General features: G+C 34.3%; 2 protein-coding genes across 6 annotated transcripts; one reads left to right on the top strand and one right to left on the bottom strand.

The window, feature by feature from the left end:
- The first annotated feature begins 5,140 nt into the window (after positions 1–5,140).
- On the top strand, positions 5,141–9,527 carry DAR2 (DA1-related protein 2). 3 transcript variants are annotated; one of them, XM_022283199.2, is made up of 12 exons: positions 5,141–5,833; positions 5,976–6,139; positions 6,663–6,750; positions 6,855–6,969; positions 7,172–7,298; positions 7,501–7,584; positions 7,772–7,891; positions 8,013–8,225; positions 8,305–8,367; positions 8,473–8,588; positions 8,882–8,940; positions 9,037–9,527. In XM_022283199.2, the coding sequence occupies exons 1-12, from the start codon at positions 5,788–5,790 to the stop codon at positions 9,378–9,380; spliced, it is 1,539 nt and encodes a 512-aa protein (XP_022138891.1). In that variant the 5' UTR covers positions 5,141–5,787; the 3' UTR covers positions 9,381–9,527. The 3 variants fall into 3 exon arrangements, with proteins under 3 accessions (XP_022138891.1, XP_022138896.1, XP_022138892.1); XM_022283204.2 differs by having other exon boundaries at positions 5,142–5,833; positions 6,000–6,139; positions 7,178–7,298; XM_022283200.2 differs by having other exon boundaries at positions 5,143–5,833; positions 7,178–7,298.
- A 2,353-nt stretch (positions 9,528–11,880) lies between these two features.
- Positions 11,881–16,667, bottom strand: LOC111010060 (uncharacterized). 3 transcript variants are annotated; one of them, XR_002601313.2, is made up of 8 exons: positions 16,130–16,667; positions 14,756–14,932; positions 14,487–14,636; positions 14,052–14,153; positions 13,891–13,961; positions 13,706–13,773; positions 13,259–13,364; positions 12,298–12,437 (listed from the first exon to the last, which is right to left on the bottom strand). XR_002601313.2 is itself a non-coding variant. In XM_022283343.2 (7 exons), the coding sequence occupies exons 1-7, from the start codon at positions 16,364–16,366 to the stop codon at positions 12,196–12,198; spliced, it is 1,047 nt and encodes a 348-aa protein (XP_022139035.1). In that variant the 5' UTR covers positions 16,367–16,666; the 3' UTR covers positions 11,881–12,195. The 3 variants fall into 3 exon arrangements, 2 of the variants coding, with proteins under 2 accessions (XP_022139035.1, XP_022139036.1); XM_022283343.2 differs by lacking the exon at positions 13,259–13,364 and having other exon boundaries at positions 11,881–12,437; positions 16,130–16,666; XM_022283344.2 differs by lacking the exon at positions 12,298–12,437 and having other exon boundaries at positions 12,825–13,364.
- Positions 16,668–18,130: the final 1,463 nt, after the last annotated feature.

The raw sequence follows: 18,130 nt of genomic DNA, 5'->3' as shown, positions 1-18,130 counted from the left end.
TTTTAAAAAAATATATATATATATTTTAATATAACAATATGCGAGGGTGAGAATTGGAACTCACGACCTTTTTTATCGGAGATACATATCTTAATTAGTTGAATTAAGTTCATATCGTTAATTGAAGGTGTCATATTAAGATACGATTAATAGCTTATTATATGAATAAGGCTAGAACTTGTACGAAAAGAAAGAAAAGACATGAGAAATCTTTAGAAGATTAAATGACGTCTTGCTTAATTAGAACATTTTAACCTCGATGATTAATTTGCTTATTTAATTTTTTTTTGAAAGGTGCTTATTTAATTGCAAGCTCTATATATAAAACTAACAATTTTGTAAGTTTGTCGCAACTTGAAGAAAATAGCTATAGCCAGCGTAATTACCTTTTTCCTTTTAAGTTAATTCTCCGATTATCATAGTTGACTCATTAATTAAAAAGGTTTAGAGTAAATTCTATAGAACTTGGAGGGAATTAGTTCAAATCATGATAGTCGTCCACCTAAGATTTAATATCCTATAAATTTCGAGTAAGTTAAAGTCTAATCTCTAAATTCATCTCGTTCCTTTTACCATATGCATGACTCTCGATAGATAAGACACATATTACAATTTCGAAAAGCTCTACCGTTAAATATTCGTCCCTACTCCAATGATCGAACCAAAAAACAAACCAACCTACAATTTTTGTCAATTTAAAGTTCAAATCAAACTCCACAAAGCCAAAGTAGTGATCAATTATATAGTCGACGATGAACAATGGAAAAGGTTGCCATGTTTTGAACTTAAAATGAACAAAAATTGTAGGCCAAAAATCTCTCTCTAACGTGAGCCTAGGAATCTTCATGATAAGGCAGCTGTTACACCATGTGATCTTGACTCAGCAAACAGTAGCTTTTAGAAGAAGAAGAAGAAAAAGGGAAAGAAAGAGAGGTTTCTGAAGTTTCTCAGCAGAAAATAAAACACAGAGAACATCTCCAACAAATGCCTAGATGCCTTCCACACCGCCCTATTCCCATTCTCCTCATACCAAAATCAAATCCAAAACCACAGAAACATCACAGAAGAATCAATATATTATGGGCCTTTTTTTAAATTTGCTTCGTTTTCTTCAACCAAGAACAGATGCCTAGCTAATTATATATAATATGGGACAACTTTTTTCCCTTCTTCTCTTTTGCTTATTATATACATATAAATGGGAAATACTTTGGAGCTGTGTTTCCTTCTTTTGGTTTAGTTTATTCAGAGAAGGAGATCAGATCCCTTCCCAAATGGATTTAGAGAGGAAAAGAAAGAATTATTGCTTTAAAAGTAGGGTTTTTAACATGAAGCTTGTTTCTAAAAGAAAGGGTTTTGAAGTGGTAAAAATAACCTTTTTTTTTTCCCTCAATATGGGGTTTTGGAGTTGCTTTTGCTCAATCCTTACACAGAAGATCAGTTTGTAACAAAATAATATAATACATCAACTTTGTTTGAAGAAGAAAATGATCCAAAGTCTCTTAGCAAAGCTTGGACTCTTGATATCGATGAACGGAGGGACGTACAAAAATAGAGTTAGCATTCTAAATGCTCTAGTCAGTACTTGTCTGATCTATACTCGAGAGATAATATAGTTCCGTGTACCTCGTGTGAGAGGCGGAGATAACTATTTATAGAGAGGTGAACTCTCGACAGGGTTTTCAACAGCGGTCCAATGGCTCTTCGACTGTCTGAAAATCGCAGCGTCTTGTGAGAGATTGTGTATGGTGCTTTGTGCCTGCAAGTGCTCTTCAAGGTCGGTTCGTTCTTTGAGAAGGTTGGCCGAGGGGTGAAATATGGCTTGGCTCGGCTTGACTTGCCAAGCTACTTGGAATCATCCGAATGATAAAGATTCATCCGGTTCTTCCCTTATGGTGAGTAATGACCTCTGATGTCGACACGTGACAGGCGATAATTTACCCTTCGACAAACTTCTTCATTGATAACATGTTTAGAACTATTCTCACAAAGCCAGCAGGAAGCATAGCTCATCGGTCCCTCCCCTGAAGTACAAGTTTAGTCCATGAAATTTAAAAATTGTCTAATAGGTTATAAATTTCAAAAATTTGTTTAATAGGTAAATCAACTTTAATTTAGTGACCTATTATATACAAAATTAAAAGTTTAGAACTCTATCAGATACAAAATTTAATTTGATGTCTAATAGATTTATTATTTTAAAAAAATATCGAACAAGTTAGGACCTATTTAACACAAATCTAAAAGAATTCGACTAAATCTATAATTTAACTAAAAAATTACTTGTATGTAATAAATTATCAATGCACAAAAGAATAGATGCATGTGGTGAAGTATATGTAAGTTTAAATATTGATGATTAAAGTGGATTCCTACTGCAAAAATATTTTGTGATGCCATACATTTGCCTATCTGTGTAGTCGTCAGGAAGAAAATAAAGTGAAAAATAACTAATTTGGACACTTTTTATCTAATGGTTTTCTTAATCATTATTTTGTTCTCAAAGTTAGTTTTAATTAAGAAAAGCCACAAAGCTGTAATCTGTGGCTGGAAAAGATTTGATTTAAATATTATTTTTTTCTCTACTTTTGATTTTGATTTGTTTTAATTCATGTATTTTTAAAATTCTCATTTTAGTCCAATTGCTTTATAAAAAGTAATTATTTTGGTTATCGGTTTTATCAAAATTCTTTTAATTACAATTTTAGCGATATTTCACATCTTGAAATGTAACTATAAAAATTGTACTATTTAACGGTTTCTATTTTGTATAAAATTTAAATTAAAAATTTATAAATCGAAACAAAATAGACCATCTTTAAAAGTAGGAACCGATGCTTTAAAATTATAAAGAAACTAAAATAAAAAAAAAGTTGAATAAGAATCTAAAATAAACGTTTTGAAATTAGATAGACCAAAATAAAAATAATATTTAAATAATTCTTCGAGAAATCCAACTTGGTGCAAGGATGAATAATTTCAATTATTATTTCGGTGATGTCATAAAATTGGGTTTTGATGGCTAAAAGAAAGCCACTTGGACTTTTTTTTTCTTTTTTTTTATGGGGTTTATTGGCCCCATAAGCAGTTTTTGGCAGGTTTTGGTTATGCTGAAAACAAATCAAGGGAAGAAAAAAAATATATAAAACAAATAACTTTATTAAATTTTTATCTTTTAGAAAAGTACTTTTAAAATCAATCCTCCAAATATTCCATGGAGTAGAAAAAAACAGAAATACTTCTTAATTTATTGGCCCCATGGAAAGAATTTAACCTCTTAATTTATTCAAAACCACTTTTGAAAAAAGCCCAAACATTATCAAGTAGATGGAAGGGAGAGAGTTTGAAGCTATATTATTTGACCAAGGATTTCAAATATTGATGTTGGTATAGATATCAACATTTTAATTTGACAAATATATGGATAAAATTTCGATACCTTGTAAATCAAAAAATTTACAAAAATTATTTCTATTAATATAATGAAAGATAACATATAAAGTTATATTAATTGTTGGCTAATTATGGTGTTTTCATTTTTATGGACATTTACGAGACATCGATAGTGATTGATCGATATCAAATCCTCTTATTTACGGTCAGATACGTCATGTCGATGAATATTTTGATCCTTGGGTCGAGAACAAACCTAAACCAACATACACATGGAAGTTGAAAAAACCTAAACCAACATATAAAGTTATATTAATTGTTGGCTAATTATGGTGTTTTCATTTTTATGGACATTTACGAGACATCGATAGTGATTGATCGATATCAAATCCTCTTATTTACGGTTAGATACGTCATGTCGATGAATATTTTGATCCTTGGGTCGAGAACAAACCTAAACCAACATACACATGGAAGTTGAAAAACATTGGAAAACAAACAGCTGTATTACTGAAACTTAAATTTTTTTTTTTTTTTGTGTTAATTCATCAGCTTTTTTTGGTTGTCTGCCAGATCTAAGCAAACCCATTAGTTTTTTTAATCAAAGTTTCAGTCTTTTTTTTTTCTTTCCTTTTTCTTGGGAATTTGAGAGAGAGAAAAAAAGCAAAGTTGTTTGAATGTGGCAGATGGGGATTTATAAAGAGAGAGAGGGGAAAAAGTTGGTTTTGGGAAACTTCAAAAACTAATTTCTGGAAGTTGTGCTTGAAAGTGACAGAGAAGCTTCTCCACATGGCATGCAGTTTTTTTGATTGATAAGTTTGCATGAAAAAACAAAATTCTACTAAAAATAATAGAAATTTGAATAATAATTCCTTTTAGAGTTCATCCTCGGTGTAAAATAAATAAATAATATATTGTACATTGTTCTTTAAAGTTAGATAACTATTTTATCTTATGCAACAATATCATATGAAAAATATAATTTTAGAAGATATATTGTTTTCTTTTATTATTTAGACAAGATATGCAAAATTGCCTTGATTCATTTAAAAAAATTTCAATTGGGTCCTTAATCTTCTTAATCTTACTCATAATGTTTTAAAAGTTTCAATTACACCCGTACATTTAAAATTTGTTGCAAAAAGTTTTTAATGAAGTGTATTAACATGCTCAACATTGACATACATTTTTCAAATATTGGTTGAGATGAGTATGGGAGAGCCAAGAGCAAAATAATAGAAAAAAGTTATAATTATAATATATATATATATGTATATATTTTGTTTGAAAGTTCAGAGGTTATAAAAGAAATTTGAAAATTTCAAGTGCCAAAATGAAACAAATTAGAAAATTCAAAAACTATAATAGAATGTATTTATTTTAGGTTAGAAAACCTAAACCTCGGTCATCTATTTTTTTTATTACATTAAATATTTGATAATCAAAGAAACTAAAATACAATTTATCATAAAAAAATGATAAATTATCAAATTTTTTAATGGCAGCTAAGGCGACGGAAACCAATTAATTTAAAAAACTTGAATAGCACACTTTTGAAATAGGCGGGAACAAAAACGGCTGGATGTGACGTGAGTTGGTAAGAATACATTTCTTCAAAAATTGGTCAAAAAACGAGAGGATTTTTCATTGGGGGAAAACTTTCAAAGAAAGGGTATCGTTTGATCAATGATGTAGCCATTGAAAGCAACATTTTAGAGAAAAAGCAGATCAATCAAGAAGAAGCCCTTCCTTTTTCTCTCTGCTGTGTCTGTTCTGTTCGTCGAAACTAGAAACGAAGAAGAAGGAGAAGAAGAAGAAAATGGGTGATGGGTAAATCAAAAAGGAAAAAAAGAAAAAATTTTGCTGCTCAATCCCAAATGGGTGCTTGCGATTTTGGAAGAAGAATATCCCGAGAGCATGTCAACGAGTTGTGTGTTCTCACGGAGCAAAGTTTTTCCCCAGTATAAAAGCAAGCTGTTTAAGAGAGAACAAAAAATTGAAAAATTCTTTGGAATCGGAAAAAACTCTCTCCTCTAAAAGATGGCTTTTATGCCCCATTTTGAAGAGATGATTCCGAGTCCTTCTCCCACCGTTGCTTTTTTTGATCTCCGCCTCAGCAGATTCCCTCCATTTTTTATTTTTTATTTTTCTCTTCATTGCTTTCCCAAGCCAAGAATCTCTCTATCACTTCCCTTTCTCTCTTACAGATTCTCTCTTCTCTCTACTGCTTCTTTTAACGATGCCTTATGCAATGTTCTTCAATCCCTTTATTTCCAAGCCGTTATTTCTCCTTCTTCTCTCTCTGGGTCTGGGCCCTTTTCGATTTGAGGCCCCTTTTTCGTCCGGACGATATTCCGGCGATTGCTCTTACAAATTTCCCTTTTATTGGTTTCCATGGCTCCTTCAGGTGTCAATCATCTTTCTCACCCTTGCATTTCTGGTATCTATTGCAAATTACCTTCTTCGTCCGCTACCCATTTCTTTGATTTTGATTTTGATTTTCGAGGGTTTTGTGGAACCGCAGCATTTGAGGGGTTTTTCTTTGTGTTTCTGTTGAATCGGGATTTGTGTTTGACGAGCAGGGGATTTTGCTTCCTCCCACGCAGAGAAAAAATCTGGGTGGATGAAATGGTTGAGCAGGATTTTCCGGCCCGGAGCCAACCGCGGGGGAGGCGGCAGCCGCCATCCGCAGCAGCTTGTTGGTGATCAGGAAAACATGTTCCGGAGAGCGCCGGCGAGATCATCGGTAAACTTCTGCTTTCATCTTCTTTTATAGCTTATCATCATCATATTCTGCTCTTGTTATAAGGTTTGACTTGTAGAGTTCTGAAAACATATTACCAGACAAAATCATACGATGTAACAGCTGGTGTTAGTTGACTTTTTTATTTTCTTTTTACTTTTTCAGTGATTTGGGATGATAGTTCATTTGCTCTTTAGCTTACTGGAAGTACTGAAAACCCTTTCTCTTTTGAAAAGAATTAAAGTTCCTAAAAGTTGATAACAATGTTTTATTTGGTCTGTACTGCCTTGAATAGAAACCAAGTTGATTATTAATCAACCAGTGGTATGTTTATTCATTTTCTAATAGATTTCCTGCTTGAACAATCTTGAACCATGATTTTTCCTTCTGGGGTTGTATTGCAAGTAGCCAAGGGGGCAGTTTTAAGCTCATCACAGTGTAAAACAGGGCAAATAAAGGGAATTTACTACATGTTAACTGCTTGGTCGAATAAATACGGTTCACTATTGAGATGTTATTTGTACAGGAGGATCCTTCTCGAGCTCAGAAGGAGAAAGAAGAACTAGACCATGCCATTGCACTCTCCTTGGCTGAAGATTTGAAACGACGAAATCGTATGATCCCCTAAACTGGACTTGGATTTTAAACATTTTGCTCTATTTATCGTCTCTGGAAAAGGAACCATTAAGCTTGATTCGTTCTCCTGTTTGTTCTTCAGGGTATCGACGGCGTACAGACAATGACGAAGCAATTGCTAGAGAACTGCAGGATAAGATGAACCTATCTCCTTATCCTTCTGTGGCCCCTCCGCAGTACCATCCTGGTGACTATAGGTATAATGTTGTCTTATTCATCTATATCATATCAGCAAATGAATGTTATTCAATTGTCGTGCCGATCTACTAACTTGTAAACGAGTTTACCTTAGACAATAAATTCCTGTTTCAAACATACTATTTTGGGATTAGTTGTTATCATGGTTGTGTCCCTATGGTTTAACTGATATATCCAATTATGCATATTCATGCCTTCAAGTTGCAGATATTGTGGTGGCTGCAATCGTGCAATTGGCTATGGCAATTATTTGGGATGCATGGGCACCTACTTCCATCCGAGTTGCTTCCGTTGTCGTTCTTGCGGTTATCCTATTACCGAGCACGAGGTATTAAAATATTCTATCCTTCTTATGATCAATAGGCCCTGGGTATAATCTTCTTCTCCTAATAATGCTTCCTACTCTGTTTCCTTATCCTTCTCATTGAAATTCAAGGCTATACAGAGTAATTTACCATTTAATAACAATGGGATTGCCAAGCATCTCTATTATGTCGTTTTTCACCAGTTCCTCTTTCTGTCGATTCAAGTTTTCATTGTCTGGGAAAGATCCATATCACAAGTCCTGTTTCAAAGAGCTGACCCATCCAAAGTGTGAAGTCTGCCACCAATTTGTAAGAATTTCATTATTGTCTTTATGGCACATTAATTTCTATATTCTGTTGCTTGTAAATTGTGAGGAACATCAATGAATTTGTCAGACCGCATCAGTATCTTGCATTAGCTAGTATGACATAACTTCGATGCAACATTTTGCTTTATCAAATAGATCATCCTGATTCTTTAGTTCCCAACTTTCAGATCCCTACGAATCGAGCCGGTCTGATCGAGTACAGATGTCATCCCTTTTGGTCCCAAAAGTATTGTCCATCACATGAACATGACAACACAGCACGTTGTTGTAGCTGCGAACGCTTGGAGGTATCGATTAAAACGATTGAGATCAGTTCCCAAGTCATAAATTATTCATCTGCATACCAAGCTCGGATGAGGTTGAGGTTTCTCCCTCTAGTTCTAACTACAATTCCACATGATTTTACAGTCTTGGAATGCAAGATACATTTCTTTGGGAGATGGGCGGAGTTTGTGCCTAGAATGCATGGAATCTGCTATCATGGACACCGGGGACTGCCAACCGCTCTACCATTCCATCCGAGACTATTATGAAGGGATGAACATGAGGATAGATCAACAAATTCCCATGCTTCTAGTTGAAAGACAGGCGCTAAATGAAGCTATTGTTGGGGAGAAGCATGTAATATACCATCTTTTACTCTCTTTTTTCCTTCCATAACTATAAAGCAGTTCATCTGATCAGTACTGATTTTTTGCAGGGCTTCCATCACATGCCTGAGACTAGAGGTTTATGCCTTTCTGAAGAGCAGACTGTCACCAGTGTACGTTTTCGTAGAATTGCAATAGTAGTTGTCTTTTCATTCAATAATTTTAGAAAAGCGACCGGGTCTACAGATTCCGACCTTGTTCTTTTCTATCATATTCAGATTCTCAAGAGGCCAAGGATCGGAGGGCATCGACTGGTAGGAATGAGAACTCAACCGCAGAAGCTGATTCGTAGATGTGAAGTTACAGCCATCCTTGTTCTCTATGGTCTCCCAAGGTACCCATTCTTGATCTTTATACTCTAAGACATTTATCCATGTACCTAAAGCTAGAATGATTACTTACATCTTAAATGGGGCAAATGGAACTCATGAAAAATGAAATAGACATATACTGGAAGTGGTTAGAATCATTTTAAACTAAAAGGTGTGAGCTTTCCAAGAAGATCAGCTGTCTGATCATTTTTGTTCACTTTCGGACACGACACGATAGAAATGTTAGGACGGCGAAGTGAGCCTTCTTTTTTCGAGTTACGGTCATCCACCATTTTTATACCCTTAGCTTTTACAGATTACTAACAGGTGCTATTCTTGCCCACGAGTTGATGCACGGCTGGTTACGGCTAAAAGGTAAAGCTCCATCTTCTTCTTCCTTCTCCATTTCCATGAATCTTGATCCATATGGCTTACCTTGAGTACTGATCATATAACTGGAAATCATGCTAGGATATCGCAACCTTAACCCAGAGGTCGAAGAAGGTATCTGTCAAGTGCTTTCCTACATGTGGCTTGAAGCAGAAGTAATGCCGGGATTTCGATCGGGGCCTTCGACATCAGGCGCATCCTCATCTTCTTCCTCTTCCTCGTCGTACCACTCCTCTACCTCGTCAAAGAAAGGCGGTAGATCTTCTGCTGAGAACAAACTGGGCGAGTTTTTCATGCACCAAATAGCGAATGACGCCTCGGCAGCGTACGGGGAAGGATTCAGAGCTGCAAATTCTGCAGTGAATAAGTATGGCTTGCGTCGAACTCTCGACCATATTCGCATGACAGGAAGTTTCCCTGTGTAATATAGAGAGACTTGAAACTCCCTCTTCTACGTCTGGTTTAGAGTCTAGACAGTGCTCTACGAGGATCTGGTTCACAAGCAGTCTCTTCTCTAATAACATGTATTTCTTCTTCCAACTTTGTGTTGAAAGTGTCAACTCTTTGGCTTCCTTCTTTTTTCTTTTCCTTTCCCCATTCTTTGCTGAATGGTAGCTGTTCTTGTCCACAGTTTCACATCTTTGTTAGGCTAAATTACCTTAAAAAAAAAAGAAAGAAAAAACTTGTGAACTTTGTCCTTCCAAAGCTCCCTCCTGCCCACTGGTCGAAGTCAAAAAGAGGTGGATCCACTTCATTTCCTTGGTTTAAAAATACTCCTGTCCTTTTCTACTTTCACTGTTTACTAAAGGTTTCAAGAATATCGTTAATATTGTGAACGAAAAGTTGATATGATAGAATTAAAAACGATGTGACAATTAATATGGAAGTTTGTTTGGATTAGATCTAAAAAATGAAAAATGTGAAAGAAGTTATCATTTTTAAAATGGAGTTAGGGCAAAATTTGGTACATAATAGAAAAACAAACTCTCTTTTAACAATGGAGGAAGAAAATTTTTAGGACAAAATTAAAATGTTAATTGTCACGTTGTTTTGGATTTTACTAGTTCAAATTTGTATTTAAAATATTAACGAGTGTTTGCCAAAAGGATATTTTGGAATGTTTATGAAAGATCCTAGTATTTGAACTTTTGATAGGCCAAGACCATTTTTTTCAAAGAAATGGCAAAGTTCTTGAGTATTTTGTTATAATTTAGCCCAAATAAAACAAATAAGAAGCAAGAGGATAACAAAAATAGAATAGGGAACAATGGAATAAAAGTTAGGGAGATGTAAAAAAACGCCAAAAGTAACCAAACGAGTATTAATATTTTAAGAATATTCAAATATTAAAATTTAGGAAAGAATATCATTTAGGTCTTAAATTTTAAAATCTCTTTTTTTTTTTTTTTAATAATTTATGTTTATTTCCGAAGGTTCAAATTCTTACCCTTGTCCATGAGTTTCAATAATGCTCCATTTTGGTCCTTAAGATAACAAAGGACTTCATACAATGAGGAAAATTTCATATCCTACGGTAGTGTACCTCCTCCATTAAAATCATGCCACGTATATTGTGTTATTTGTGGATTTATTATGAAAATAAAATACATATATTATATGTGGACCTGAAAATTAAAATATCCATCATATTTTTAACTCTCCCCCCCTAAATTACATTCTCAAGTCTCAACTCTGATTATTTATTTATTTTTCTTCATTTTCTCATTTTTTAAATTGTTATTTATTTATTTTTCCACATTCTCACTTTCTTCTCTACTCCATTTCATTTGCAGATTTTATTTTTTCCTCTATCTTCTTCTTTATTTTCATTTGCACATTTCTAAAATGGGAAATAATGTTCTTTTATTTTATTTTGATAATTATTTTTTTCATCTAATCAATATTATAATTAGATTTTATTTGTCAACCATTTTGATATGTTTTTATTTGTAACTTGTTTTTGTCTCTTTAATCTATATTATAATTAGATCTTGTCATTAAACTTCCATAAACTTTCAAACAATTTATTTTACTTTTAGAATTATGTATATAATATCAATTTATAATCATTAATATTGTTTCAAATATCATTTCATTCCCTGTAATTTGAAATTTATTTTATTGTAGTTTCTATACTTTTAAATATCTAAATTTAACCTTATACTTTTAATAATAGTCCTTTTGTTTGAAGTATTCAGACTAAAATTGTTTCTTTATTGAAGATATATGTCAATTACTGTTAAACTACACGACATAAACACATATTTTGTACTAAAAAAAATATATAAACAAATTCAACTCATTAGATATTTACTATAAATAAGCATTTAAAAAGTCACGTGTAGCAAACAGATGCCAAACTTCGAATTCTCTCATAAAATGATTGATGGAAAATTACTGACAAAGACTAAATTAATTCTTGACTTCTAAAACAGAATTTTCAAAAACTAAAATTCAAAACAAAGATTTACAAATTTTGAAACTAAAACTAAATATACAAAAACTCAAGAATAACATAAGCATTTTTTAGTATTACAAAATAGTTCATCAACGTTGGGAATTTTATTAGGGTATCATGTCTATCAAACATCAATGCCGGTTGATATTTCTAAAAAAAATTATAAAAATTAAACATTCATAAAAATAATTTAAATTAACAGATGAATATCTTACCATTTCTAAACAAGCTTAAAATTCTTGTTAATATTATAGGCATATTAAAATGCTTAGCCGGATTTTTTTACAATAAATAAAATTATGTACACGTGAAAATATCCACAGAAATGGTAGTACTATGTCGACAACTGATGTCAAAAAAAAAAAAAAATCATAACTCTTACGACAATAACTCTACGACAATCGGACAACATGAGTGCCAAGAGGTCATGAGTACGAATTCGCCGTTTTATCATACTCAATAAAAAATAATAATAAGGAACTCTTCAGCATTTAGGCTAACATAAAATTTTTCAGCATCATATAAGTCAATACATGCATCTTTACTCACTAATCAGTTGAGAAATCAGAAGGAGACTCTCTCATGATGGCAATGCCTTCCGAAAATGGAACCAACGAAAACATAACCCATCCCTTTGGGTTTTGTATTGTATATTTTGTGAACCCACTTAAAGAACCTTCAGTTATCTGTACATAGAAAAATGTTATATCTTACAATCCAAATTACCAAAACTATGAGGGATTCCCACCATCCACAGGTCATATTTCAGCAAAAGCCTTTTTCTACAATCTGGCATTTGTGTCTGCTAATATGCTCTTCAGCGTCTCGTAGGTCATGAAGCAAATGCCCACCCCAGGCACAACCTTGTAGTATTCGGGCAAAATCCCTCGGTAGAAACCCCGGAACCCTTCTGTCCTCAATATGTGCCTGAACACACCGAGAAGACCTGTAGTGTACACCCGTGCTCGGCCACCGGCTCCCTCCAACTGCTTCCGTCGCCTCACGAGGTCCAGAGGGAACGTTGCTGCAAATTATAGTGGGTAACATAATATAAACCGAGCTGTACAGTATAGCAGATAGAGAGGACCTTCAATTTCACTTTGTAGGAAAAGATTAGACATCGGTAAGGTAAGGCTAAAACTGCTAACACGAGGTCGAAATAGTTAATTACATTTCAGCCAAAATCACACAACAGAGAAGAAGCTGCTAAGATAGCACAAGATAACGATATTAAGCAGAAAGCTGAAAAGAAATGATGATGGAGCTACAATTCTAACCCACCTAAATGTTTTTGATATAAAACAATAGGTTGAATACTATTTTAATCTTTTCAGCTCGAGAGTTTACCATTTTGGTTCCCTTACAAGATCAATTTTAATTCTTATGCTCTAAACAAACTGACGTATGCAGCAGAGCCGCTCAACAAGAATCAATTGCGTTCTATTCAAATTAGAAGTGAAACAAAATGCAATCATGCTGGCACCTTTCTGGTACGTTTGCATAAGCACTAGGTTTCCATGAGATACAACTCAGGCATAGTCAGAACAGAACCATTCTATTCTCATAAATACTAATAGACCACGACCAAAGTCCTCAAAGATGAGGCTTTTCAAGGATTCAAAAACCCGTTTGACAAATGTAAAAGAGAGCCCAAGTGAGAAACATACCTCAGATAGGGCACCTCTCACACCTGAAAATGATATTCTAGTATATGTATATGATTAATAGTGCCAACCTCCATTAAACCCCACTGTCATGCTTGGGGGACCAATTTTACGCAAAACTTTTAAGTTGACATAATAAAATTAAGGTGATAATATGGAATTTTTTTATCAACTTCCTTACTAAAATTTTCATATGCCATACAAAATACAACTCCAGTCTGGTCTCTGTCTCTAGGGTCAGTCTGGTTAAATACTTTGGTGCAGAGCCTGCACCACAGCCTGTTTCTCTGCATCAAAAGCATGGCAAACAGCTATATGTATTAACCTCTTTTTTTGCACTGACATTTTTTAACAAAACAATGAAAGCAGTTGAATTAAAACTTCGCTAGCTCCAGCACTATGATTAGCATAAAAAATAGTAGGTTAGTTGACGGTAATGCAGCATGTAAAAGGAAATATCAAATATGAACCGCAGGGATTTCCAACAAGAAAAATGATCAAATCCAAGAAACCACTCACATCCGTAAAATACTAAAGATAGATACTTCAAGAAACATTGCAGCAACAAAGAACATCCCCAAAGAAATTGATTCTCTCTGAAAATTAACCCACATCAGAGATCACTCACCTGTAGAGGATGCAATGCCTGATAGACTGCCACAGGTCAAACTAACCAAAACAGTAGAATCATGAGGCCTGAAATATATTTTAAAACAAGTTTTAAGGACTAAATGAAGAAGCACATGTAGATAGCTCCGAACAGTTTGCCTGAAACCCACCATATAATTAATGGATTAATTTGAAAATCCTTACCTATGAGACTGCCAGAAAGACCTCAAGCTTTCGTACACTGAAAAGCTGATAGCTATGTTGGGACCAACACCCTGCATAGATGACAAAAGTGGTGAGCTATATTTGCAAAGCAGGGCTGGTATTCCTAAGTAATACAACTCAGATGGTAGTAAAACGCATACCAGTATTGTTGCTCCAAGTCCCTTGTAAAGACCCAGAAAACCTTCTTCTCTACAAATTGTTTGCAAAGTATGACAAATACCTTTGTAATAGGTCACATTCGTCTGCAAAGCACAAAACTATAAAGTTAATGCAAAAACAAAGTGCAGATGCTAACATATGATTTAAAATCCTGCTGGACCATTCAAAAGATGGACGAAACGAAAGATGAACCAATCAAGCCAAAATCATATTTGAATATACAAAGACTACAGATGCCATCTCAAATGAGCCTGTCTTGTGTCTAGCAAGACGAATGCTGTGGAATATCAGATCAGTCTAGTTAAATAACTTATCAAAACCACAGCTCAAAAATCAGGATTAACCACCATACAAGGCAGTCAGGTTTGTTGCAACAAACAGCTGTTTACAAGAAGTTCCCAACCATATGATCTCACCTGAGCAGCAAGACGAGTCCTTACGAGGTCCAGTGGATACGTAGTTGATGCTGCTGTAATTCCTGCCAAGCCACCACCCAGGAAGTGAACTAAAAGGTCTGCACTCATGTGATCCCTATGACGTTCAAGACCTGGGACCATGTGTAGTAACTACATAACATACAAACAATTCATTAAGATCAAGGCAACTGGAGAAAAAAATTCAAAAGAAATAATTCCAGATTTAAGACTCTATGATGGTATTTTTTCATAAAAAAGATAACACCAACCTTTTTGTAGTGTTCATATGCATAGAAATTGATAGAAGAATATGGAAGTCGATGAGCAATTGTAACAAGATTCCCTTTCCAGAAAGCTCTTATTCCCTCCTCATGAACAATTCGTGAAGCCTCATGCCATATGCTGGCTTTCCTCAGCAATGCTACATCAGAGTGCATCCCTTGAACCTGAGATGACAACAACGAACAAGGCAGTTATACATCCATCAATGAGGAAGAACAATAGCATAGATCATACAAACTCATTATTCACGACACTGCATGTCTGCAACCCAAAATTCCAACAGAGAAATGGAACAAAACACTAAATAGACAGGCCGAGCCACCAGTTTTCAAGAAATCAGGACACGGGCACAGTTAGGGACGTGAATTAAATGCCTTCCTCTTGTTTATTTTATTTTGAATTATGATATCTACATCTAAAATAAAATATAAAATGAATCAGAGATTAGATAATCAAAAACCTATTATTAGTTGAAGAAAGTAATGAGATATTTGAAATGCCATCTTATAACAAAGGTTTATGGAGGAACCCTAAAGTAAATAAACATACTTCTAACAAATTCAATATCTAACGAATAACAAAAAGAAAATTCAAAGTTATATATGTTCATAATGGAAAGCACACTTTTCTTCTTAAAGTATACTTTTTTTTTCTAGTCTGAAATCATTTTTAAGAGAACAAAAAATAATAAAATGATTTGACATTCTAGTTTTAGTGTGCTGTGCAATAGATGCCAGCAGTACATGCAATTATGTAAAGATAAATATGTTACTCAAATTAGAGCGTCCATACTACAGTATCTTCATCCTCAACTTAAAGTAGCACAAAGATAATCTGGGTAAAAGTAAAAGATCCAAGCACCAGAAAAGGAAAGGGGATATAACCCGAATGTTAAAAATCATTCATGCATAAGAAAAAAAGTTCAACAACTGCGCTCATTATATTAATCATATCTTATTCCTATTCTCATCATAAAATATAATTGCATGAAAATGAAATCTTCCACCTGTATTACCAAAGTACATTTCTCACCTCACTTAGTTATAATGGAAAAGTCGTCAATATGACTCCAGTATAAATCCAAAGACTGTATTCTGAAGCTATTCAGCTTCAGGAAAATGTTTGGCGAAAGAAGAAAAACTGGAGAGAGATAAAAAAACAGTCCTCATCCAGAATTTCCATGTGCCAAAAGCCTAACTTCACACCGAGAGTAACCCCCACGTCACAAAAAAGAGAACAGGGCAAACCTAGCATATAATTTGCACCAAAAAAGTACCGATAGCATAGCAATTAGACAAACAATTTCATCACATTGACGAATCAAAAGTATCGACAATAACCGAAAGAAGAAAAAAAAAAACCTGAAAGAGTATTGTAAGCCGGGCGAGTGGCGCGGTGCAGGTCTTACTAAAAGCCCCCGCAACTCCTCCAGATAGAAGCTGTGACACCGTCCCTATCTGCGATTGCTGCAGCGACTGTTGCTTTTTAGGTGCGAAATTTCTCGCACCTCCCTCGACAGAAACCACCCCTCCATGACCAGAACTGAGAGCTCTCTGCCCCCCTTCCATCATCACAGCAACCCTAGCCTCCGTTTGCATGTCAAATTAAGAATCTCGAATCCCTTTCCGGATCGCCACAAAGCAAAGCAAAACAACCTCCTCGGAAGCAGAGATCAGAGCTTGCTTTCAAAGCACTGACGAATTAAAGAACAAAAAGAATCAAAGAACATGAACCACTATCACCAACTCGAAGTTGCAGCCCAAAGCACAAACCTTCCCCTTTGTCCTGTTCTAGGTTTTGATTTGAACCTCACAGCTCAACTCTGCGCTAAACCGAATGAAGAGAAGGAAGAAAGAAGATGAAAGCCCCACCATCCGACGTCGTTTAGCGTCAACATTCTGACTCGGGCAAAACGACCTCGTTTCGTCACCGACCTTATTATTCATGATTTCAATCCTACGCGGGCGTTCGCATTGTATCATCTGATGGGGCTGAGGGCGGGACCGTCCATCGTTTGATCAGATTGAAAACTATTGTATGATAATGATTCTGGGGAGTAGAGGTTTGTGTGATATCGGTAGAATATTCGTTCGGTCGTAATATGATTAAAATAGAATCGGGTGCAGGGAATAGTTCCTAAGCTTAGAATATCTGATTTGTTTTTATGGAATATTCTTGCTAAGTGCTGATGGTGGAAAAGATGGCGTGCGGGTGAAGCTCATTTATTAATCCTTTTTTTTTATAAACAGAAATTTTAGAAACAAAAAAATTGTTCCCATTTTGAAGAAAATGAAGGGAAAAAAATAAAGAATAAAACAAATTACCAAATGTAATTACGTTTTGCTTTATTAGAAAAGAAGAAACAAAAAACAAGGGAAAAAAAAAACTAAAATACGTGTCCTTAATCCAAATTTATGTTAATTATAAAGGGGATAGATGCTAAATTAAATTATGTCTATATTGTTACTCATACACATCCAAACAGACGCATGAAATTTTATTGATCCGTTTCTCTTCAATGTTTTTCCTTTCTATAAAATAATTTTATTGTTTCTTTCCATCCAAATTCTTCTAAGTCCGAATTTGATAGATTTATTCTAAGCTCCTCAAACATCATCTCGAAAGGGTGGCTATATACGGTAGCAATTGAAGTAAAGTTCCATCCAAAAATTAACCCGCACAAGTTAAAAATTGGTTATGGGGAGCTAGAAATTAGTCATTGAGCCCATCAATTGAAAGCCTAGCTAGCCTGTTGTCAAGCCCACTAATGACCCTTTTGGTGAGTTTTGTCTCTGCACATATGAATCTATAACAATAGTGGTGGGAGGAAAGAAAAAACTATAATCCACCGGTGATCCTAGAATCCAGAAAAAAATATACTTTTGGTCCGTGAAATTCGAGGTAGATTTCTATTTGATCCCTGAAGTTTTAAAATAGATAATTTTAACATACTATCAGAGTGGGAGGTCAGCCCACAAGTGAGGGGAATATTAGATATCTACCAATGAAATTAAATTTACCCAATATAGATATTTTAATTGACACTAGATGAAGAAAAGGAAGGAATGATAGCTTCAAAGAAAAAGAAATAGTACAAATATGGTTCCTTTTCTACTAAATGAAAGAAATTTAGAAACTTAAATTTAAATATTTTTATTGATTTCGACCTACGTTTAAATGTTGTTGGATATGTCTAGGATAAAATAGCTGACACATGATTGTTAGATAATTAATTATCTTGATCACATGGATCTATTCTAATACAGATAATAATTATGTCAACTCTCCAAAATAGTACATAAACTTTAACTTGTAATGTGAGATGGACTAGAAATGGTTAATTAATTAATCAAGTGAATTAA

This window comes from Momordica charantia (assembly GCF_013281855.1).
Source record: "Momordica charantia cultivar OHB3-1 chromosome 9 unlocalized genomic scaffold, Mcharantia_2.0 BLBB01000009.1, whole genome shotgun sequence".
In the NCBI taxonomy this organism is placed as follows: domain Eukaryota; kingdom Viridiplantae; phylum Streptophyta; class Magnoliopsida; order Cucurbitales; family Cucurbitaceae; genus Momordica; species Momordica charantia.
The sequence above is the reverse complement of the archived record's forward strand: the minus strand, read 5'-3'. Positions and strand labels throughout refer to the sequence as shown.